At 37.5% G+C, this 25,476-nt stretch overlaps 1 protein-coding gene and 1 long non-coding RNA gene across 2 annotated transcripts in view; one reads left to right on the top strand and one right to left on the bottom strand.

The window, feature by feature from the left end:
- LOC127523485 (myosin-16) overlaps nt 1-25,476 on the bottom strand; it is a 53,677-nt gene extending 28,201 nt beyond the window's left edge. The window contains exons 1-6 of the mRNA XM_051914234.1: nt 25,362-25,476; nt 17,130-17,294; nt 5,943-6,149; nt 2,439-2,543; nt 778-864; nt 557-702 (exon numbers count right to left, since the gene is read on the bottom strand). Of these exons, the coding sequence (XP_051770194.1) occupies nt 557-702; nt 778-864; nt 2,439-2,543; nt 5,943-6,149; nt 17,130-17,294; nt 25,362-25,445 (794 nt within the window). The 5' untranslated portion in view covers nt 25,446-25,476. The remainder of the gene's footprint in view (nt 1-556; nt 703-777; nt 865-2,438; nt 2,544-5,942; nt 6,150-17,129; nt 17,295-25,361) is intronic.
- Nucleotides 20,304-20,925, top strand: LOC127523488 (uncharacterized). The gene is made up of 3 exons (XR_007932885.1): nt 20,304-20,415; nt 20,569-20,823; nt 20,875-20,925. It is a non-coding gene; the product is annotated as an uncharacterized LOC127523488 (long non-coding RNA).

The following is a 25,476-nucleotide window of genomic DNA, read 5'->3' on the forward strand; positions in this document are numbered from 1 at the left end:
TGATGCCTCTATCAGAAAGCCCATTGGCTCTTTTAACTGAAAGGCGGGGCTTCTATTCCTACAGACACCATATTGAGAAGTTATGATTTTTTCTCCTCATACTCTCTCTGCTTTTAACTCTTCATTATTCAAATACTAAAATCAGAAGGAAGGAAGGAAGGATATTTACGACAATTTCCTGGGTTTTCTTCTTCTCATTGGGGCCTCCATGAAACAGCTGGTTTTGCTTTCTACAGAACAGACATCATTCTGCATACTAACAAGCCTGGACAGTTCTAGGAACCCGGAGGTCTTTATCTCATCAAAGCTTAGATAACGGCGCTCCAAGCACATATCATGTTATAGACAAGAGCCATCCAAACATCTGTCTTACTGCTAGATCTTCTCCATTTTTTAAACTCTACTCAGAGACATCAAACATCTTAGGAGAAGATAATTTGTTTCAATGGGTTAATTTATGGACGTTTATTCTCCATTGACTAGCTCAGGGATTCCCAAAATTCTTCAGGGGTAAAGATAACTGATAACTGAGTTCTCCTCAGTGTTTCTAACTCACCTCCTGATCATCTCCTCCAGACTGGCCCTCATCTTGCCCATCTCAGTCAGGTTGTCCATGCCGTTCCTGCCGTCTCCCTCCAGCCTCCGCCGGCTCTTCTCCAAATCCGTCCTCTGTTTCCGCTCCTGCTCCAGCAGATACTCCAGCTAGGACGAAATCAGGCAGATGTGTGACTTCATGAACTAACGGCGACCTGGACCGCAGACATCGACTGTACTCACATCCTCCGCCTGCAGCTTTAGCTTGGCTTTCTCTTTGGTCAGGAGGTTCACCTTCTCTTCCTCACACTGTAAGTCTTCGATGGCCTGCTGTAAAAATAAAACAGAGAATCTTCGGGGTCTGTCGAGCAGATGTGGCATAAATCTTGGGCTGGGATGCCTTCATTTGCCCGATCACAGTGGAAGCATGATGGCTTAATCAAATCAGACCCTGAAAGGCACATTCATTCTCATCTAAAGCAAAGCAAACAGAAATGCAAACCACACCTCACCAACCCAACACTTCGTTTTTACTCCTTGAATGAAGAGCTCAAATATCCATCTGACAACTCTGACAACTCGGTTGAGAAGGTAAAGCCACCGGTCGTAAATCACACAGATGAGCTGCTACTGTTGGACATCTGGCTTACGTTACTCAACACCGCTCGTAGAGTTTTATAGAGCACAAAAGAGATCGTGAGAAGAAAGACACTTCTTGACTTTCTAAGGTGAACTAAACGCTGCTCTGCATCTATATGAAGACATACAGCAGCAGCCAAAAGTGATGTTTGATTTTAATGACCCTACAAGTTCGATTAAACCATCAAAATATGAGGAAAATATTTTATATATTTTAAATATTTTAAATACGAGTGAAGAACATTAGTTACAAACTAGCTTAAATTGCTGTCCTTTTGTCTGGGTCAAAAATACATGTATAATTCACTAATTTAAGGACATGCGGTTTTGAACAAATGCAAAAACTGCATCAATTACTGCAGATACAGTATTGGAGCTCAACTTTGATCAGTAATTAAGATGTCAGAGCAGCTCACAGCTGTAATTCATTACAAGGTTCAATGAAAAATAAGAGTGTCCTCAAAATAGTAAAAATCTTCATGCCATGCTCATAGAAATCTACTCTTTTGTTGGTTTTGAAAAGTATTTATACTGTGTTTAAGAAACGTCTAAATTTAATGACTCTAAAAATGTCATGTGGTGTAATCATCAAGTAAAATAACATTTTCCTCACACCATGACACCACAATCATTATTTAAAAAAAAATATTTTTAAAATATTTTCAAGGTAGAAAATATTTTTTACAAAACACGAATTATTAATTCATAAATATCATTAGATTTTTTTTTTGGGGGGGGGGGGGGGGGGTTGTACCACATGAATGCATGAAGACAGATTACTTCTAAAGTACAGGAACATTTGTTCTGAATTATCATCAATAATTCATCACTTTTATGACACGCAAATCCGTTTCTATTACCATATTCCAGTGTTTTGATCGGTAATTAAGAATTCAGAGCAGTTCACTGCTGCAGCTCATTATAAATCATTTTGCGGGAAATATTTTTCATTATTTAAGAAATAATCACAGCAGTGACCTGAACCCTCTAAGTTACTTTCCAGATTAAAGTAAGAAACGGCTTTTTGTGCCAGAGCGATGTGAACGCTAACCTGTTAACGACCCCAACTTGTCTTCCAGATGCGTCTGTCCCATGCAAAAGAACAACCTGTGCTGATTGCCTCATGACTGACCTCTACATCACCAGTGAAAACTGTCCAACATCTGTCTAAGCATCACCAGTGGGAGACACTGCTACTGTTCTGTCTGATAGATTCTGGTTCATTAACAGAGAATGCAATCCCATGTCATTTCACCGACACTCACCTGGCTCAACTCCACCAGGTGCTCCTTTTCTTTCAGCAGCTTCTGAACCAGGTCGTTCTTCTGGGCAAGATCCTCAGAGAGCTTCCTCACGACAGAGTCTGATGACTAGAGAGATATGAATAAAGAATATTTGTAAGATAATCATTTGCAATTATGAAAAAATGTTGCAACTGTCACCAAGTCACAATTACGAGAAATAAAGTTGCAATTATGAGAAATTAAGTTGAAATATGAGAAATAAAGTTGCAATTATGAGAAATAAAGTCACAATTAATGGAAATTAAGCTGCACTTACAAGAAAAAGTTGCAATTATGAGAAATAAAGTCACAATTAATGGAAATTAAGCTGCACTTACAAGAAAAAGTTGCAATTATGAGTAATAAAGTCAACATTACAAGAAATAGTCACAATTACGAGACAAGGTTGTCATTGAGAAATAAAGTCACAGTTATGAAAAATAAAGTCGCAATTACAAGAAAGTCACAGTTATGAAAAATAAAGTTGCAATTACAAGAAATAGTCGCAATTACGAGTCAAAGTTGTCATTAAGAAATAAAGTTGCAATTACAAGAAATAAAGTTGTAATATAAGAAATGAAGTCATAATTACAGGAAATAATGTTGCAATTACCAGAAATAGTTAGGATAAATAAAGTCTGAATTATGAGAAATAAAGTCACAATTACAAGAAATAAAGTTGAAATTATTAGAAATAAAGTCGCAATTACAAGAAAAAAAAAACAATTACAAGAAATAGTCACAGTTATGAGAAATAAAGTCAGAATTACGAGAAATAAAGTCACAATTAAGAGAAATAAAGTCGAAATTATTAGAAATAGTTGCAATTACAAGAAAAAAACAATTACAAGAAATAGTCACAGTTAGGAGGAATAAAGTCGGAATTACAAGAAATAAAGTCACAATTACGAGAAATAAAGTCGAAATTATTAGAAATAAAGTCGCAATTACAAGAAATAGTCGCAATTACGAGACAAAGTTGTCATTGAGAAATAAAGTCAAAATTGCAAGAAACAAAGTCGCAATTACAAGAAATAAAGTCATAATTACAAGAAATAGTCACAGTTACGAGAAATAAAGTTACAATCACGAGATATGAAGTTCCAATTACGGGAAATAAAGTCACAATTACAAGAAATAAACTCGCAATTACAAGAAATAGTCACAGTTATGAACAATAAAGTCGCAATTACAAGAAATAGTCGCAATTACGAGACAAAGTTGTCAATGAGAAATAAAGTCGCAATTATAAGAAATAAAGTCACAATTACAAGAAATAAAGTTGTAATATAAGAGAAATAAAGTCACAATTACAAGAAATAAAGTTCTAATATAAGAAATGAAGTCACAATTACAGGATATAAAGTTGCAATTACCAGAAATAGTCACAGTTAGGAGAAATAAAGTCGGAAATATGAGAAATAAAGTCAAAATTATTAGAAATAAAGTTGCAATTACAAGAAAAAAAAAATTACAAGTAATAGTCACAACTGCGAAATAAAGTTGCAATTACAAGAAATAGTCGCAATTACGAGACAAAGTTGTCATTGAGAACTGAAGTCAACATTACAAGAAACAGACGCAATTACAAGAAATAGTCACAATTACAAGAAATAGTCACAGTTATGAAAAATAAAGTCGCAGTTATAAGAAATAGTCGCAATTACGAGACAAAGTTGTCATTGAGAAGTAAAGTTCTAATATAAGAAATAAAGTCACAATTTCAAGAAATAAAGTTCCAATATGAAAAGTAAAGTTGCAATTACGAAAGTTACAATTTCATTACAAAAAGAAAAGGCTCAAACTGACTTTATATGTGGCAGATGTGATTTGTTTCAACAACGACATGAGGGACTAATGGAGGACGCACGTGCGCGCGCGCGCGCGTGTGTGTGTGTGTTTGGGCCTGTTGGAGCTTTGAGAAGCAGATGTAGAGCAGAAGGGTAGAGAAGCTCCTTGAATACTTTCATCCTGATACCACAGCTGTCATTTCACTCCCCTCTGAACTCAAATAGACATAAACGAGAAGTATGAGTAGAAGAATATCCCCACACATCTGCAGTTACTGTAAATTGTTAAGAGATGAGACAAAATTATAATTGGAAAAATTATGGCCTGTGCGCTGTAATTGAAAGGCAGCACACCTAGCTTGAATTAGAAGTCAGCACTGCTTTATGAAGTGCAGTTAAGGTAACAATTTTTATGATCATGTCACAATGCCTAAGGAACTTATTGTATTTTTGAACATTTCAAGGGTTTAGTTTTCAATTTAGAAACAATGAAAGCTGAATGTCATGCTCTTAAATTTGCAATTTGTGTTTGAGTGGAGGTCACACATGAATTCACCCACAGTTTTGCTATGGCAACAAATGGACTACAAACCGTTTCCACTTGAAGAGTAAAAGAGCAAACAAGCTGTACAGGTCTGGTCTTGTGTATGTTACTGTTACCGCCAGGATCTTACACATTTACCATGGATAGTATGTCATCCAAACACCTACTAAAGGATCCTGACAATTGCTGACAGAACATCCCTTACCAAATGCAATATTTACATCTAATTTCAAATGTGAATTGTAAGATAAAGCAAAAAACACAATTACAAAAAATAAAGTTCATTTGTAAGATAAAAAATGTGGAATTATGAAAAATATTTGCAACTGTGACTAAGTTGCAATTACAAAAAATAAATTTGCAATTAGGAGAAATATAGTCAGTTACAAGTTACAAGACAAAGTTGCAATCACAAAAAATAAATTTCGCAATAAAATATAAAATTGCAATTACGAGAACTGATGCATTTATAAGTTGCATATGAAATCGTCACAATTAGGAGAAGTCATTTGTAGGACAATCATTTGCAATTATGAAAAATTGTTGCAACTGTGACAAAGTTGCAATTATGATAAATATAGTCAAAATTATGAGATATAAAGTTGCAATTACAAAATATAAAATAGCAATTATGAGAAATTTGCAATTACGAGAAGAGAAATAGTTGCAATTATAAGAAATATATTTGCAATTACAAGAAGTCATATTTGTAAGATAAACATTTGCAATTATGAAAAATAGTTCTAACAGTAACAAAGTATGAGAAATAAAGTTGCAATGATGAGAAATAAAACCCTAATTGTAAGATACAAAGTCACTTTTTTTCTCTTAGACATAAACCAGCTTCTGCAAATTTTCTATGCTTTTAGTTTTGCCTGAATGTTTTCAAATGCATACTTTCAAGTTTTAAAGAAAATAAATGATTTCTTTTTATCTGAAGATAAAATCTAGATTGGTCCCAAGAAAAAGTGTAGCACATTTGCTCCAAAGCATGAAGCATGAAAAATTGCAATACACATTCAAATGATATTCTCCAGACTACTAATGATGCATGATTTACAGTGGAAAAACCTCATCGGAGCAGATAATCGCTACACTGTAAGAGCACAGGTCAAACGGGTGTCAGCCAGAGTGTGTAAGCCTCAGTCCTACCTGCTTGTCCTTCTCCACTGAAGTCAGTGTGTTCTCCAGCTCCTCCAGGTCTCGGCGCAGACCACAGCACTCGGCCTCCAGTCTCTGACGCTGGGAGGCCAGCTGAGCGGCGGCGCCCTCCTCCTCCTCCAGACGCTCCTCAAGTCCCACCACCTGTGCCTCCAGATGCTCACAGCGCCGCTCGGCCCGCTGGAGGCTCTCCTGCTCCTGCTCCGGGGAGGATGAGAGTGACAGAGGACGTTGATGAGTTTCACCCTTCCCTTCACACTGCATTCAGCCTCAGGGGACCAACTTTAGAGGGTGATGACAGGAAAAAGAGCAACAAAAGAACCTCAAAGTGTAAAGCAGCAGCTGAGCTCTTCACAATTGCCCTGTGTTCAGAAGACAGTGGGTTCTAAAAGCATGAGAAGAAGAAAAAAATTAACTTGCCGAAGGATCCTGACAACAGCTGTCAGAACAACCCTCAACAAATTTCATATTTACATCAAATTTCGAATGAAAGTCACTATTTATTATAAATGCAACTGTATTTTTCATAATTGTCACAATTATGAGAAGTCATATTTGTAGGATAAACATTTGCAATCATGAGAAATACAGTCACAATTACAAGAAATAAAGTCCCAGTATAAGAAATCAGATTGCAATTACGAGAAATAAAGATGCAATCATGAGAAATATCGTCACAATTACGAGAAATATAGTCACAATTATGAGAAAAAAAAGATGCAATTACGAGAAATAAAGTTGCAATTATGAGAAATATAGTCGTAATTATGATATAGTCGCAATTACGAGAAATAAAGTTGCAATTACGAGAAATTGTCACAAATACGAGAAATAGTCACAATTACAAGAAATTTAGTTGCAATTACGAGAAAGGCACAATTACCAGAAATATAGTCACAATTACAATAAATATAGTCACAATTACAAAAAATAGTCGTAATTACAAGAAATATAGTAGCAATTACGAGAAATAGTCCAAATTACAAGAAATATAGTCTCAATTACAATAAATATAGATGCAATTATGAGAAATAAAGATGCAATTACGAGAAATAGTCACAATTATGAGAAATGTCACAATTATGAGAAATTTTGTCGCAATTAGGAGAAAGGCACAATTACAAGAAATATAGTCGCAATTATGAGAAATTTAGTTGCAATTACGAGAAAGGCACAATTACCAGAAATATAGTCACAATTACAAGAAATACAGTCACAATTACGAGAAATGTAGTCACAATTACAAAAAATAGTCACAATTACAAGAAATATTGTCGCAATTACGAGAAATAGTCACAGTTACGAGAAATATAGTCTCAATTATAAGAAATATAGATGCAATTACAAGAAATAAAGTTGCAATTACGAGAAATAGTCACAATTATGATAAATATAGTTGCAATTACGAGAAATATATTCACAATTACAAGAAATATAGTCGCATTTACAAGAAGTATAGTCACAATTACAAAAAATATTCGCAATTACAAGAAATATAGTTGCAATTACAAGAGATACAGTCACAATTATGTGAAATATAGTCACAATTACAAGAAATATAGTGACAATTATGAGAAATATAGTCACAATTATGAGAAATATAGTCGCAATTACAAGAAATATAGATGCAATTACAAGAAATAAAATCACAATCACAAGAAATAGTCAGTTACAAGAAATAAAGTTGCAATTACAAGAAATAAAGTCGCAATTATGAGAAATATAGTCACAATTACGCAAAAATAGTTGCATTCACGAGAAATATAGTCACAAATGAAAGAAATTTAGTCACAATTAAAAGAAATAAAGTCGCTATTACAACAAATAAAGTCGCAATCACTGGAAATAATGTTGCAATTACAATAAACTCGCAATCACTGGAAATAAAGTTGCAATTACAAGAAAAAGACCCAACATGACAAATAAAATTGCAATTACAAGAAATAAAGAAATATGAGAAATAAAGTGACCTTCTCCAACAGCCTCAGGCAACAAACTTTTAGAGGGTGACGACAGGAAAAATAGCAACAAAAGAGGCTTAAAGTGTAAAGCCTCGTATCCAGCAACTGAGCTCTTCACAACTGTCCTGTGATCTGAAGACAGCGACTTCTAAAAGCCTGAGAAGGACAAAATGAACTTCCCACCGTCGAAGCGGATCATTTATCAAACTAGTCCCAACAGGACATAAAAAGCTCTGCTTTCTGATCTCTCCTCAGAAACTTGTACTTAGATACGCATCATCATCGCTAAAGTATCTGTACCAAGTTAAAAACACACACATATGAGGGTCCTTGCAAAGTTGGCACTGGATACGTTATACATATTTTTTCCATAAATGTGGTTGTTGTGCTCTGAATTCAATCACCTTGACAAGTGCCCCCACTCATTCATGTTTGACTAGTTAGTAAAGCTCCATTTATAACACTTGCTTATCAACTAAGACATTAATGGTAGTGTTACATGACCAACTGCAATATATTTGTCTGAGCAGCCCAACTGGGAAAGACATAACAACATTGGTTCAATATTTGGATGCTTTTTCACGTATAAAAATCAATTTTACATTCTATTTCTAATACCATATGTTAAGTGTGTGCTTAATAGATACTTGGATCCACTTTTATAGATAACCTAAAAAACACATGTGTTATGGAAATGGCAAAGCATAAGATAGTATGGGTTGATTCATTCATTAAACACAATGCATAGACACCCCTGTTCCACTTGCAAACAGTAATTAGCAGTGTTTGCTAAGGCACTGCTATGATTTCCACCTGGCAGATGATTAAACAGTGGGAAAAATAATCCCAGACTTAGTTTGAAGGATGGACTCTGAGCACTGTCTAGGGAATATCATACTTGGGAGTGAGCTCTTTTGACTTTTACCAATAAAAGAAATGCTCTGAACGCTTTAGTAACCATATAACAACGCTCTGACAACCAATCCACAACACCCAAGCATTGTTTTTCACTGGCAAACATGCTCACATCCTTTTCAGTTATTTTTGCAATTCTGAAATTATGCACTTACTCTTTAACATAAATTATATAGTTATAAGATATAAAGTCACTACTTCTTATAAATGCAACTTTATTTTACGTAATTGTCACAATTATGAGGTCATATTTGTAAGATAAATACTTGCAATTATGAAAAAATAGTTGCAATTATGAGAAATTAAGTCACAATTACAGGAAATAAAATGCAATTACAAGAAATAGTCACAATTAAAAGAAATAGTCGCAATTGTGAGAAATATAGTCGTAATTGTGAGAAATATAGTCACAATTACAAGCAATATAGTTGCAATTAAGAGAAATATAGTCACAATTACAAGAAATATAGTGACAATTACGAAAAATATAGTCACAATTAAGAGAAAGGGACAATTACAAGAAATATAGTCACAATTATGAGAAAAATAGTCACAATTACGAGAAACAGTTGCAATTACAAGAAATATAGACGCAATTACAAGAAATATAGAAGCAATTATGAGAAAAATTCAATTACGAGAAATAAAGTTGCAATTATGAGAAATATAGTCGCAATTATGAGAAACAGCTGCAATTACAAGAAATACAGATGCAATAATGAGAAATAGTCAATTACAAGAAATAAAGATGCAATTACGCGAAATAAAGTCGCAATTATGAGAAATATAGTCGCAATTACAAGAAACAGTTGCAATTACATGAAATATAGACGTAATTATGAGAAATAGTCAATTACGAGAAATAAAGATGCAATTACGAGAAATAAAGTCGCAATTATGAGAAACAGTTGGAATTACAAGAAATATAGCCACAATTAAAAGAAATTAGTCTACATTGCATGTAAATGTGACTATTTTTTGTTGTTGTGACTATTTCTCGTAATTATGACTAGATTTCTTGTACTCTTTAACATAAATAATCTAGCTCATTATCTTATCATATAAATGCAAGGATACAGATTGCAACATTAAGATGTATTCATTTGGCAGACACATTTATCTAAAGCAAGTCAACAGTGAAGTGAAGGTAAACATTCTCTGGAAATCAAACCCATGACCTTGGCATCACCGCCACCAAGCACATGCATTATCAGGATAACAGACACACGCAGTACCTGATGGAGTGGGACGGTTGTGATGAAACTGTCCCAATCCAGGTCCTCGTGTTCAACTTCTACCTGCCGTTCATCAGAGAGGGAGCGACGGACAGATGCAACCTGACAAACTCCATCCATCTCTGCGCAGCAGCAGTGATTTCAGCAGAGCTGAGCGGAACGCCCTCCTCCCTGTGTGTCTAACAGCTGGACGCCTCCTGTATTTTTTCTCCAGCTGTTGAACGGACGCAATCGAGGACATAATTCATCCACCGCTGGCCTCGTTCAGAAGTCCTGCCCCGGTCTAACACAAACAGGTGCTCATGTTTGGACCGAGGTGTAGAATAACAAACTGTGTGATGTCACTATCTGTCACGAAAGCGCTCGTATTTTTCGAAAGATTAAAGCAAGTGTACAAGAAACGGCTCAGCCAATGATTTGTGGTCTCTCTCGTGCATTTATTTAACAAATGAATCCATGCCTACAGTCTGGAAAATGTCTGTGAGTGTCAGAAGAACAAAGCTATTATTGTAATCTATGTAAAAATCTGTTTGCCATTCATTTTCTACATGAATCACCAGACAAAACACTCTGCACTCAGACATCAACCATTTACATCTACTACAGGTGAACCAAGAAGCATTACTGGCTGACTCTGATTATATCTCAACAGGTGTGACCGAATCAACACATGCAATCTATAGTTTGTTTTTGGTGAACTGCATACCCAACTACATACCATACATGTGATTTATGGCCTAACACCCACTCGATGCATTGGCTGAGACTCAACTGCTTAGATTTTCTGACAAAATAATGGTGACCATTATGGCTGCCTCTTCATGAAACCCAATGCTAATCATCACACACAGATGATGCACGGACACAGACATTAACGCCTTCACAATCTGCTTCAAATATGAACATAAATTATAGCCAGACAACATTTTAATCTTCCCACTTTCACAATGAATGAATATCATGAATATCAATCATGATTTCTGAAGGATCATGTGACACTGAAGACTGGAGTAATGATGTTGAAAATTCAGCTTTGATCACAGGAATAAAATACACTTTACTATATATTCATATAGAAAACAGCTGATTTACATTGCAATAATATTTCACAATATTGTTGATCAATTTTGATCTATATATATATATATATATATATATATATATATACACACACACAAACACACACACACACACATACGCACACACACACACATACAGTATATACATATATATATATATATATATATACACTAAAAAATATTTAAAATTTTTTTAGCTGACTTCATTTCTATCCACCGTCTATTAAAAGTGTCTATTACGCACTGCCACCAAGTCTTGAACCATTAATAGACAAAATAAATTTTTGCTCAATTTTTTATTCATTGCTTTTATTGTCATTATTTCTTATGCACTTATTGTGATTATTTTATGTAACTGCAAAGCACTTTATATTACCTTGAAAGGTGTATGAAATGTGCCGCTAAATAAATAAACTCGCCTTGCTTCGCCAAATGTTATCAATCTTATCTGATCTAATTTTATTTATAAAATGTCAACTAAATCCCTGGCATGAACCCAACTTTTTGCACTACATAACAGCAGAAACTGCTTTTCCCTCATGTACATCTGAAGATTAAAGATAACGATCACTTCTTTAGAAATAGTTCTTCATAATAGCCCTCATTCAACAAGTTCAGTGTCCAGTCTATAATATAAGCTGAACTTATATTTGTGTAGGACATGAGAGAGCAGCTCTGAGAGGTGAGACGTTCACTGAGGTTCTTGAGATGTTTCTCTGAATATAAGAGGACAAGAGAAACAAACTCTGACTCGACCCTACGATGCTTCCAAAAGAGGGTTTTCACAGCAATGCCATAGATCTATTTTTGGTTCCCCAAAGAACCTTTAAGTGATCAGTTCTTTAAAGAACCATTTTTTAATAATCTAAAGAAACTTTTTCCACTATAAAAAACCTTTTGTTCATTCAAAAGATTCCATGGATGTTCATGGAACCATTAATGTCAGTAAAGAACCTTTATTTTTAAGAGTGTATGAACTTCAGAAGACACAGATCTATTAGACCACATCGTTTTTCCTAGAGATGCTGTTTTTATGCTACTCATTAAGTGTGGAAAAACTTCTAAATTGCTGTAAATATTTAGAAAGTGTAGATAAAAGGTGGTCAGTTAAAACGAAGAATTACTCTAAACAATAACTCCTCAGTTTATATCTCAGTACAGCTGTGTTGGGTGATTACAGCAGACAACAATCATCTGTTGATATCAAACTGCTGTTTAATGAGACTGCCAACAAACGGCTTTTCTTTTGCATATCATTGTAAAACAATTTACATAATGATCTTTGATATAAGAAATGCATTGATCTATAGAGTTTAGCTTTAACCCATTATGAGTATTTGAACATTTTTGCATTTAACTCCACAAAAGTCATATGAAACATCAGTAAACAGATGTTTATGTCTTGCACTAGTAAGCCTATTAGGATTTTAACTTATCTTAATCTGCTTTCAGTTACTTTAATTAGATTCTTGGCTCAAAATTGATTAGTTAATGACTGATAATAGGCATTTTACTGCCATATGAAAGTGTTGTCATAGAAGGTTGTACAGCAGACGTGAGGTTTGTGTATCACACTTTCCTCTGAAAGAAGAGACGGGCCTCATTCACAAATCCAGGCCTGGAACTACACAAGCACTCTAGACCTTAACGTTTTTCCACATGCTTAAGTAGGGCTTCCCAGTGTTTCTGGAGAAATGTTCCACTTATTTCACATGATCAGTTATTAGATGGTAGGCTAAACAAAGTGCAGTCAGCATTTAACTTTGCCTTTTTGCTGAGAACTTCTTTTAAAGTTGGATACTATGGAAGCTTATTTCTGCCATGGAATAAAAATATAAAAAAGATAATTGCGACTTCTTTCCTCACAATTCTGACTGTTTCTGAGTTTACATCTCACAATTCTCACTTTTCATCTTGCAATTCTGAATTTTTCCTCAGAATTCTGAGTTTACATCTCACAGTTCTGAATTTTTATTCTGAATTTTTCCTTGGAATTCTGAGTTTGCATCTTGCAATTCTGAACTTTTTGTTGGAATTCTGATTTTACATCTCACAATTCTGATTATTCTGACTTTTTCCTCAGAATTCTGAATGTACATCTCCCAATTCTGAATTTTTACTTGGAATTCTGAGTTTACATCTTATAATTCTGACTTTTTATTCTTAATTTTCCCCCGGAATTCTGAGTTTACATCTTGTAATTCTGACTTTTTATTCTGACTTTTTCCTCGCAATTCTGACTTTTTCCTCGGAACTCTGATTGTACATTTCACAATTCTTACTTTTTCCTCGGAATTCTGAGTTTACATCTCCCAATTCTGAATTTTTCCTTGGAATTCTGATTTTACATCTCGCAATTCTGACTTTTTATTCTGACTTTTTATTCTGACTTTTTCCTCAGAATTCTGAGTTTACATCTCACAATTTTGACTTTTTTCTCAGAATACTGACTTTACATCTAGAAATTGGGACTTTTCTCAGAATTGTGAGTCTAAATTGCATAACTGCAAGATATAAACTCACAATATATAAGGAAAAAAGTCAGAACTGTGAGATTAAATTTTACCTTTTTTATATTTTTAATTCCGCAGCAGAAATAAGCTTCTGTAGGATACTAATTGAAGTAGCTGCAACAGTATTTCTGAATTCACAGAACTAAAACCAAAAGTATATGACAAGAAACAAAGAGACAAAATGAGGCAGACAGTCATAAGCTGTCAGGAAATGTCGAAACGGCTGTTTAAATCTGCACTCGATTTGGTCATTTGGAAGTTATTGGTGATATTAATAAATTCCAGGCTTCTGTCCATCACAGAGTGGAAGAAAACAGCTTGAACTAACTGTGCTAAACTCTTGAGTCACGCAAAAAGATCTGTGCTCAAATGAGTGCCCTAAATATGATGTTAAAAATGTGAAGTGTGGCTTTAAATAATGTACTCTCTGATAAGACCCAATTAATCTAGTGTATCTTACCCAGCAATCAGTGGTTGTGAGCTGACAGCAGGGGACGGATGAATTATGGCTGTGTGAATCTGGATCTGGTGTAATTACAGCAGAGAGATGGGGATGGAATCATGGAGGACCACGGAAAGGGCCCATTTTCCAAGAACACTGGAAATATACAAGATCAGCCAGAATAACCTTATACTGGGTCAAATGAATGATTCATAAACACCTGACATAAAATATTCTATTGTATCAGCATTTGTTCACAAGGTTGTGTCCAGTTTGTGTTAAATTGATATTCCTGCACACAGAACAGGACAAAACTCTGACCCTTTCTGATCGCTATCCAAAAGTACAGAACTGTTTCATTATCTTGAGCCAGAAACTGACGCTGTGTATTCTGACCAAGCAGCACGAAGATATTTCACTAATAAATCACATGTTTTTACTGTCAGGTAAAGGTGCAGAAAAGTCAGAAGAGACCTGACCTGTCATATTCAGTAAAAAATAATGACTGATGATAAACTTGCTTGGCAAAGGATGATTCTCTCTGACTGCCTCCCATAAGTTTACAACCTGATGACACATACAGTATTATAAGGGTCAAATGAATCACGCTCATTTTTTGTCCAGTCTCATGCAAACATTAATGACTATATCAATAAGTCTCCTAAAATATCAGATAATTTGACCTATGTATGACAAGGCGAGATTAGGTCGTAGGTAAAATGTCATGTAGTGCGACTTCCTAAAAAAGTGATGATATTTATGAATTAATAATAGAGCTGCGTGATTCTGGATAAACAGAGAATCACCATGTTTTGTTTAAAATAACATATAACTTACTAGACATTCTGACAAAATGTTAATTGCTGCAAAATATATTTGATTCATTTTTAAAAAGATTGGTTTGTGTGAATAATTCAATGACTCACTCAAAGGACTTTACTTGTTTCATTACTGGATGAACCAGTGTTTTTCAACAAATCTCTTGAATGAATGATTCAGTGACTCACTCATAAACGGCTTGTTCGAGATGCATCGGCGCTGTGCAGACCAATCAGCGTATGACATCAAAGTACAGCGAGAGCGATTCAAAAGCATAAGGAGTCGTATGCTCTCCAATCACTCTCGCTGTACTTTGATGTCATATGCCGATCGGTCTGCGTAGCGCCGATGCATCTCGAACAAGCCTAAAGACTTCACTTGTTTCATTACTGGATGAATCAGCGTTTTTGAACAAATCTCTTGAATGAATGACTCAATTACTTACTCAAAAGACTTCACTTGTTTCATTAAGGCAGGAACACACCAAGCTGACAGTCGGCCGTCGGGCAGTTTTTGTTTGTCGGCCGACTAAATTTTCTCAGTGTGTTCTGCACCGTCAGCTGAAGTTGGTCATCGTCGGCTTTTTTCAGCCGATTCGGCATGCTGAATCGGTGTCAGAGCTCATCGGTCCGTCAGGCCATCTGATCATTCTGATTGGCTGTTCAGCTACTGCCACCTGCTGGTACGGAAAGGCATTTAATCTTATGCAGGCGCAGAACGGACGTGCTACTTGGCTGTCGGCTGTCGAGCAACAGTTTGGTGTGTCAGGCCAACTTTGGACCCAGACGCTGCTGACGTGAGCCAACCCCGCAGTCTGCTTTCGTCGCCACTAGTTCGTCGGCATCGGCTTGGTGCGTTCCTGCCTTTACAGGATGAATCAGCATTTTTGAACAAATCTCTTGAATGAATGATTCAATGACTTACTCAAAAGACTTCACTTGTTTCATTACCGATACAATATATTTTTTAACAGTCACTTGTCGCCACCTAGTGGTGTAACAATTTAATTGATACAATCTTTATTTGAAGCACCAAGTTACTTTCAAAAGGTGATTTACTCTTTTTTGATCACTACTGTAGACATCAGTGTTTATATTCGAACTATAAACTTTATCCCAGTACTTCTGTGATAATTTCTGTCAATCTCTGTCATTTAGGAATAAGATTGTGTCAGTGTTTGAATCGACATATACTGAAAGAGTCAAGCTTGGCTACATATTTTAAAGGTCACTGCATAAAAACCCTTATAAACACACTTGTTCACTCCATATGAGCTGCAATACGATGATTTACTGAAACAAAGAGAAGCATATGAGAGAACTGAGCCTTGGACCGGAGCATCTGCTAATGCAATCACCAGCTCAAATCATCCTCTATCTTGGCCGAGCTGCAGCGTGGCATTTCTGCAAGCACTGGCAATATCACCACAATCCCAGACATATTTCACCCAGCGGGCGACACGAAATCTGTACTTCAGCAAATAGTGCCGTACTCGCTTCCCATGGTTGTATAAGAGTGGGTGGGCTGTAAAGACACACCATCCCGTCTCTCCATCACAATAAAACTGAATGGCCAGAGCTCAGGCAAGAAATAAAAACAGTCAGTATCAGCTCACAGAAGGAAGGCGGATCTTGCACATTTGCTGAATAACTCAGCCTATGAAAGCATATTATTATGCAGTGTAAACTGTCTACCAGCAGAGTAATAAATAACTACCTTAATATGAAACAGCAGGAATAAAAACATATAGAGTCAAGTCCAAAAGTCTGAGAGCACACTGAAACCCATATGGTTTAATCTGGAAACAAAAGATTTAGGATTTTGAAAAATTCAAAAAAACAAACAAAAGAAACATTATGACATAAATATTCAATATAGAAATATATATATATATATATACACATACATACATACACACACACATATATATGTATATATATTCTTGACCATGAAAGTAAAAAAAAGCATTTTCACTAGTGCTGTCAAACGTTTGGACACTAATCTGATCATTTTTAATATAATTTATGATAAATAGCCTATATAATGCATTATATTCATCATTTGAGAAGCATGTGCATTAAAGTATAAAATGCGAAAACAAGCGTTTCCACTAGTGCTGTCAAACATAACACCTTATTTAATGAACTTTTCCACAGCTTTGTCTTCTAATTCCTGCACATCAAGTCATTAGCATCAGCGAGCAGAAAGACTTACAGCACACATCCGGACGAACGCCTCATGTTTCTCCTTGCACAGCTCTGAGTTTTCCCCCTCCAGCTGCCGGACGCGGGACAGCAGGCGATCGGTCTGCTCGATGGCTTTCTTCAGCTCGTCTCGGTCCCTCATCGCTGCCTGAGCTCTGGGCTGCAATGGATGAACCTGAGCGAAGGAGAAAGGGTTTCTTCAGTCACAGCAGCCCCTCCTGCTCATGGGCCCTTTTGGCCCGATTCGAAACAAGCCCAAACTCCTTCCACTGATACTGTTCCACTACAATAACACTCCTGGATCAAATAAACTGCTTCAATGTACTGAGTATAGGATAAAAAGTCAAAAGGAAAAAGCATTAATAGGACTGCATTGAGCAGAAGAGAGGTCATCTGTTAAAGTAATCGTGTGAAAACGTCACTGATATTCATATAGAGACTTATTTTGGAAATTCAAGGGGGGAGGGGGGTCATTAATAACAACCATTATAAATAACAGGTGACTTTATACAGTGTCATAAAGCAGGTGCAACTCTGTGTCTGCCACTATAAAGCAGCAAACATTATATATTATATACAATTAATGGTATACAAGATATACGTTTCTCCTAGCCAAGGTTTTTGCATAAACATTCTCATAGATATTGTAAACAGATGATAACTATGCAAGTTGAATGATGAGGGCAGTATCTGCCAATATCACTACATATACATTATTATCATATATATGGGCTTTGATCTTCTTATTATTAAGAGAAATCAACAAGAATTCAGTAGCTCCTACAGCACGACTGCGCGTGATTTTATACAGCAGTTCAATAAACAACAGGTTAATATTGAAATAACTTATATTTTGGAGACAACACTGACAGATACTGTTGCAGCAACAACAAAATATTTCCAAAGCAAAATCGATATGCGTGTCTGAGAAGCACGCAATGTGTTTCCTTCCTGACTGAATCGGTTGAGTGAATTATTCAAAGACTTAAGATTTAAGACAAAGATTTAATTCTTGCATTACTCAAGGCTCTCGTGGCTTATTATCATTTGGTTCAATCACATTTGTTACATGTGTCATGTGTGGCCTGTATGCTGATTTTTTTTTTTTTTTTTTTTTTTTTGGCTATACAAGTCAAAATATCCACCTTATTTTTACCGTATTTACCGTATGGCGTGGCCATTTTGTAAATTGAATGTGCAAGGCTTACGGTGCCATTTGCTTCCAGTTATTTTAGCTGTGCAAAAATAGCTCATTATGCTGCTTGATATTGCAAAGTGGTATTTCTTACCATATTACTTTATGTATTGTTGTAATTATAAACACATCGGTTTGTAGTGCAAATAGTTTCACCGTTTACTGCACTTTGTTTTTCTTCTAGTTATAGCGGCTAATGAATCAGTGTTGCAAAATAAGATGGTGGTCTTCAGCTCACAGCCTATATTGTAACTCTAGAGAATATTTCATATTAAAATGATTTGAACAAATTTAGTCTGTTTAGTTGCACAAGCAGGCGTTTTGCAACACCTTTTTGTGTCAACATTACCTTACTGCCTTCAAAATCTGATGAATATCATAAGCGTGTCATGAGAGCTTTTACTGTAATGTCAATCATTGTTCTCATCTCAATTTTGCAAGATTCAACAAGCAAGCATTTCTAGTTTCTTGGATGGAAAACCAGATGTGAACTAAATTTCCAAAACATACTCAAAAGCTTAAAGAATAAAGGAAGAATTCTGCTGAAGCTTGAGCCAAAATGTCTGTGCAAAATTAAGAGAAACAATCCCAGTCTTATCTCTGAAAAAATCCGATGTATGATTTGTAGACATGTTATTAATGAGCAAAATGCCCATTTAGATTATCAGAGTGAACTTCAAACAAAAATTCCTCTACAATTATAATCTGTGACCTAAAAACAACCTTTCAAGCATGTCTTAATAGTCAGCTAAATTATTTGTGGGAATGCTCTTCAAATAGCTACACTGTAAAACCCTCATGAATGAGACTGTTTGTGCAGTGAAGTTTTCATGTTTCAACTTGAGAGGGAGGAGATACATCAGACCAGACTTTAACACCACTGTCAAAATGCACAAATTGCCAATTTGCATTATTTGTAAGATACAGTACCTTCAATAATCTCCATTTGCATTAAATACTGTGTTAAATACAGTCCCTCTGGCAAAAGAGTCTTTGCACATTCCTGCCTTCACAGTCAATTGTTCAAGGCCCAGATCATGAGCAGCAGTTTTCCAAATAAATTTGTTCCCCTACACTGCATTCCAGCTCTACAGAGGTGACACACACACACACACACACACACACACACACACACAAACATTATAATGCTTACACGTTTGCTGAAGAGCTCTGAATTACCCATCATGCTCTCTGTATTTACTCTATTTCTCTCTCTTCCATCCCTGAATCTGCAATGGCAGATTTCCATTAAAGGGATAGTTCACCAAAAAATTTAAATTCTGTCAATAATTACTCACCATGTTTTACATGTTGTTCCAAACCTGTAAGACTTTCTTTCATCTTCAGAACTGAAGATCTTTTTAAATGAAATCTGAGAGTTTTCTGTTCCTCCATTGACAGCTACGCGACTACCACCACCACGCTTCAAAAAGTTCATAAAGAGATTGTAAAATTAATCCATATGAATTTAGCGGATTAGTACAAATTTTCTGAAGAGATTTGATCGGTTTATATGATGAACAGATTTAATTTAATTGAGGTTCATTCTCGTGTTACGCATCACGTTTGAGCTTCAGCGAGAACCAATGAGGTTCATTCTCGTGTTACGCAGCACGTTTGAGCTTCAGCGAGAACCAATGAGGTTCATTCTCGTGTTACGCAGAACGTTTGAGCTTCAGCGAGAACCAGTGAGGTTCATTCTCGTGTTACGCATCACGTTTGAGCTTCAGCAAGAACCAATGAGGTTCATTCTCGTGTTACGCATCACGTTTGAGCTTCAGCGAGAACCAATGAGGTTCATTCTCGTGTTACGCAGAACGTTTGAGCTTCAGCGAGAACCAATGAGGTTCATTGTCGTGTTACGAAGCAGGTTTTAAGCTTCAGCGAGAACCAATGAGGTTCATTGTCGTGTTACGCAGCACGTTTGAGCTTCAGCAAGAACCAATGAGGTTCATTCTCGTGTTACGCAGAACGTTTGAGCTTCACAAGAACCAATGAGGTTCATTCTCGTGTTACGCAGCACGTTTGAGCTTCAGCGAGAACCAATGAGGTTCATTCTCGTGTTACGCAGCACGTTTGAGCTTCAGCGAGAACCAATGAGGTTCATTCTCGTGTTACGCATCACGTTTGAGCTTCAGCGAGAACCAATGAGGTTCATTGTCGTGTTACGAAGCAGGTTTTAAGCTTCAGCGAGAACCAATGAGGTTCATTGTCGTGTTACGCAGCACGTTTGAGCTTCACAAGAACCAATGAGGTTCATTCTCGTGTTACGCAGCACGTTTGAGCTTCAGCGAGAACCAATGAGGTTCATTCTCGTGTTACGCAGCACGTTTGAGCTTCAGCGAGAACCAATGAGGTTCATTCTCGTGTTACGCATCACGTTTGAGCTTCAGCGAGAACCAATGAGGTTCATTCTCGTGTTACGCATCACGTTTGAGCTTCAGCAAGAACCAATGAGGTTCATTCTCGTGTTACGCATCACGTTTGAGCTTCAGCGAGAACCAATGAGGTTCATTCTCGTGTTACGCAGAACGTTTGAGCTTCAGCGAGAACCAATGAGGTTCATTGTCGTGTTACGAAGCAGGTTTTAAGCTTCAGCGAGAACCAATGAGGTTCATTGTCGTGTTACGCAGCACGTTTGAGCTTCAGCAAGAACCAATGAGGTTCATTCTCGTGTTACGCAGAACGTTTGAGCTTCACAAGAACCAATGAGGTTCATTCTCGTGTTACGCAGAACGTTTGAGCTTCAGCAAGAACCAATGAGGTTCATTCTCGTGTTACGCAGCACGTTTGAGCTTCAGCGAGAACCAATGAGGTTCATTCTCGTGTTACGCAGAACGTTTGAGCTTCACAAGAACCAATGAGGTTCATTCTCGTGTTACGCAGCACGTTTGAGCTTCAGCGAGAACCAATGAGGTTCATTCTCGTGTTACGCAGAACGTTTGAGCTTCACAAGAACCAATGAGGTTCATTCTCGTGTTACGCATCACGTTTGAGCTTCAGCGAGAACCAATGAGGTTCATTGTCGTGTTACGCAGCACGTTTGAGCTTCAGCGAGAACCAATGAGGTTCATTCTCGTGTTACGCATCATGTTTGAGCTTCAGCGAGAACCAATGAGGTTCATTCTCGTGTTACGCAGAACGTTTGAGCTTCACAAGAACCAATGAGGTTCATTCTCGTGTTACGCAGAACGTTTGAGCTTCACAAGAACCAATGAGGTTCATTCTCGTGTTACGCATCACGTTTGAGCTCCAGCGAGAACCAATGAGGTTCATTCTCGTGTTACGCATCACGTTTGAGCTTCAGCGAGAACCAATGAGGTTCATTGTCGTGTTACGCAGCACGTTTGAGCTTCAGCGAGAACCAATGAGGTTCATTCTCGTGTTACGCATCACGTTTGAGCTTCAGCGAGAACCAATGAGGTTCATTCTCGTGTTACGCAGAACGTTTGAGCTTCACAAGAACCAATGAGGTTCATTCTCGTGTTACGCAGAACGTTTGAGCTTCACAAGAACCAATGAGGTTCATTCTCGTGTTACGCAGAACGTTTGAGCTTCACAAGAACCAATGAGGTTCATTCTCGTGTTACGCATCACGTTTGAGCTCCAGCGAGAACCAATGAGGTTCATTCTCGTGTTACGCATTACGTTTGAGCTTCACAAGAACCAATGAGGTTCATTCTCGTGTTACGCAGCACGTTTGAGCTCCAGCGAGAACCAATGAGGTTCATTCTCGTGTTACGCATCACGTTTGAGCTTCACAAGAACCAATGAGGTTCATTCTCGTGTTACGCAGCACGTTTGAGCTTCAGCGAGAACCAATGAGGTTCATTCTCGTGTTACGCAGCACGTTTGAGCTCCAGCGAGAACCAATGAGGTTCATTCTCGTGTTACGCAGCACATTTGAGCTTCAGCGAGAACCAATGAGGTTCATTCTCGTGTTACGCAGAACGTTTGAGCTTCACAAGAACCAATGAGGTTCATTCTCGTGTTACGCAGAACGTTTGAGCTTCACAAGAACCAATGAGGTTCATTCTCGTGTTACGCAGCACGTTTGAGCTCCAGCGAGAACCAATGAGGTTCATTCTCGTGTTACGCAGCACGTTTGAGCTTCACAAGAACCAATGAGTTTCATTCTCGTGTTACGCAGCACATTTGAGCTTCAGCGAGAACCAATGAGGTTCATTCTCGTGTTACGCAGAACGTTTGAGCTTCACAAGAACCAATGAGGTTCATTCTCGTGTTACGCAGAACGTTTGAGCTTCACAAGAACCAATGAGGTTCATTCTCGTGTTACGCAGCACGTTTGAGCTTCACAAGAACCAATGAGGTTCATTCTCGTGTTACGCAGCACGTTTGAGCTTCACAAGAACCAATGAGGTTCATTCTCGTGTTACGCATCACGTTTGAGCTTCACAAGAACCAATGAGGTTCATTCTCGTGTTACGCAGCACGTTTGAGCTTCACAAGAACCAATGAGGTTCATTCTCGTGTTACGCAGCACGTTTGAGCTCCAGCGAGAACCAATGAGGTTCATTCTCGTGTTACGCATCACGTTTGAGCTTCACAAGAACCAATGAGGTTCATTCTCGTGTTACGCAGCACGTTTGAGCTTCAGCGAGAACCAATGAGGTTCATTCTCGTGTTACGCAGCACGTTTGAGCTCCAGCGAGAACCAATGAGGTTCATTCTCGTGTTACGCAGAACGTTTGAGCTTCAGCAAGAACCAATGAGGTTCATTCTCGTGTTACGCAGAACGTTTGAGCTTCACAAGAACCAATGAGGTTCATTCTCGTGTTACGCAGCACGTTTGAGCTCCAGCGAGAACCAATGAGGTTCATTCTCGTGTTACGCATCACGTTTGAGCTTCACAAGAACCAATGAGGTTCATTCTCGTGTTACGCAGCACGTTTGAGCTTCACAAGAACCAATGAGGTTCATTCTCGTGTTACGCAGCACGTTTGAGCTCCAGCGAGAACCAATGAGGTTCATTCTCGTGTTACGCAGAACGTTTGAGCTTCAGCGAGAACCAATGAGGTTCATTCTCGTGTTACGCAGCACGTTTGAGCTTCAGCGAGAACCAATGAGGTTCACTGTCGTGTTACGCAGAACGTTTGAGCTTCAGCGAGAACCAATGAGGTTCATTCTCGTGTTACGCAGAACGCTTGAGCTTCAGCGAGAACCAATGAGGTTCATTGTCGTGTTACGCAGAACGTTTGAGCTTCAGCGAGAACCAATGAGGTTCATTCTCGTGTTACGCATCACGTTTGAGTTTCAGCGAGAACCAATGAGGTTCATTCTCGTGTTACGCAGAACGTTTGAGCTTCAGCGAGAACCAATGAGGTTCACTGTCGTGTTACGCAGCACGTTTGAGCTTCAGCGAGAACCAATGAGGTTCATTCTCGTGTTACGCAGAACGCTTGAGCTTCAGCGAGAACCAATGAGGTTCATTGTCGTGTTACGCAGAACGTTTGAGCTTCAGCGAGAACCAATGAGGTTCATTCTCGTGTTACGCATCACGTTTGAGTTTCAGCGAGAACCAATGAGGTTCATTCTCGTGTTACGCAGCACGTTTGAGCTTCAGCGAGAACCAATGAGGTTCATTCTCGTGTTACGCAGCACGTTTGAGCTTCCGCAAGAACCAATGAGGTTCATTCTCGTGTTACGCATCACGTTTGAGCTTCAGCAAGAACCAATGAGGTTCATTCTCGTGTTACGCATCACGTTTGAGCTTCAGCGAGAACCAATGAGGTTAATTCTCGTGTTACGCATCACGTTTGAGCTTCAGCGAGAACCAATGAGGTTCATTCTCGTGTTACGCATCACGTTTGAGCTTCAACAAGAACCAATGAGGTTCATTCTCGTGTTACGCAGCACGTTTGAGCTTCAACAAGAGGTTTGTTCTCGCACGTCAAACAGGTTTGGTTGAGTGAATAAAAGCCTAAATTAAATCTGTTCATCATATAAAGTGATCGAGTCTCTTCAGGAAATTTGTACTAAACCGCTCAATTCATATGGATTAGTTTTACGATCTCTTTATGAACTTTTTGAAGCGTGGTGGTGGTAGTTGCGTAGCTGTCAATTGAGGGACAGAAAACTCTCAGATTTCATCAAAAAGATCTTCATTTGTGTTCTGAAGATAAACGAAAGTCTTACAGGTTTGGAACGACATAAAGGTGAGTAATTAATGACAGAATTTTCATTTTTGGGTGAACTAACCCTTTAATAATCATTGAAATACTGAGACAGAGAGAAGATCTGTATTCAGTCTAGTTCGGATATTCAAAAATTCATATGTTTTTGTTCAAATAGACTTGTATAATGCAGATTTCAAAGTCTGTCACAATTTTGTTGCACTAAAAGCAGATGTTTTATGCGTGATTTAGTAGACATACAGATATGACATAATATATGTTGCAATAACATCAAAGCTGTTCCTGATGCATTTGTGCTGCGGATGCTTTAGTAAATCGACTCCACTTGCATTTTGGCAGGACAAAAGTTAACGCAGATATAAACCAAAACTAAACTTAAGATGCTATCTCGGCTTTGAAAGTAAATACACTAAAAGAAAAGAAAAAATAGAAAAAAAGAAAAAACTTTCAGATATGTTATACATTTATTAAAAATAACTTTATAATAATGTGTTATGTGTGTGTATGTATTTTAAACATATGTTAAATAATTGAACACAATACTTGAACATACAATCTAAATCTTGTCTGAAATCCTTCTGAATTGTGATCACTGATTATGGCAGATGTTGAACTGTTGGTCTCATTGTTTTGCTCAGATGTTTACATTCCTGAGGAACACGCGTGAGTCTGCGTTCACCTGCACATGAACACCCGTCCATCCCTACAGCCTTTGCAAAATAAACACTTTTACTACAACAACTAAAAACTCACCTCAACTCAGAAACCTCAATCAGCAGAGCAGAAAGACCGCTGGACGTGAGGGTGTGTCTCTCAAACAGAGGGTGTGTGTGGACATGAGGCCCACACAAGTGTGTGAAGCACACAGAAAGAAGAAAATGCAACGTCTTACGTGTGCCAACGGCTTGCTGTGGATGGCGATGATGGGACGGCACTGGTGGAAGTCAGTCTGGATCACACACACTTTCTTCTCCATCCTCAGCACAAGCACACACTCCCCATCCTGC

Source organism: Ctenopharyngodon idella, chromosome 12, assembly GCF_019924925.1.
Source record: "Ctenopharyngodon idella isolate HZGC_01 chromosome 12, HZGC01, whole genome shotgun sequence".
NCBI classification, from domain to species: Eukaryota; Metazoa; Chordata; class Actinopteri; order Cypriniformes; family Xenocyprididae; genus Ctenopharyngodon; species Ctenopharyngodon idella.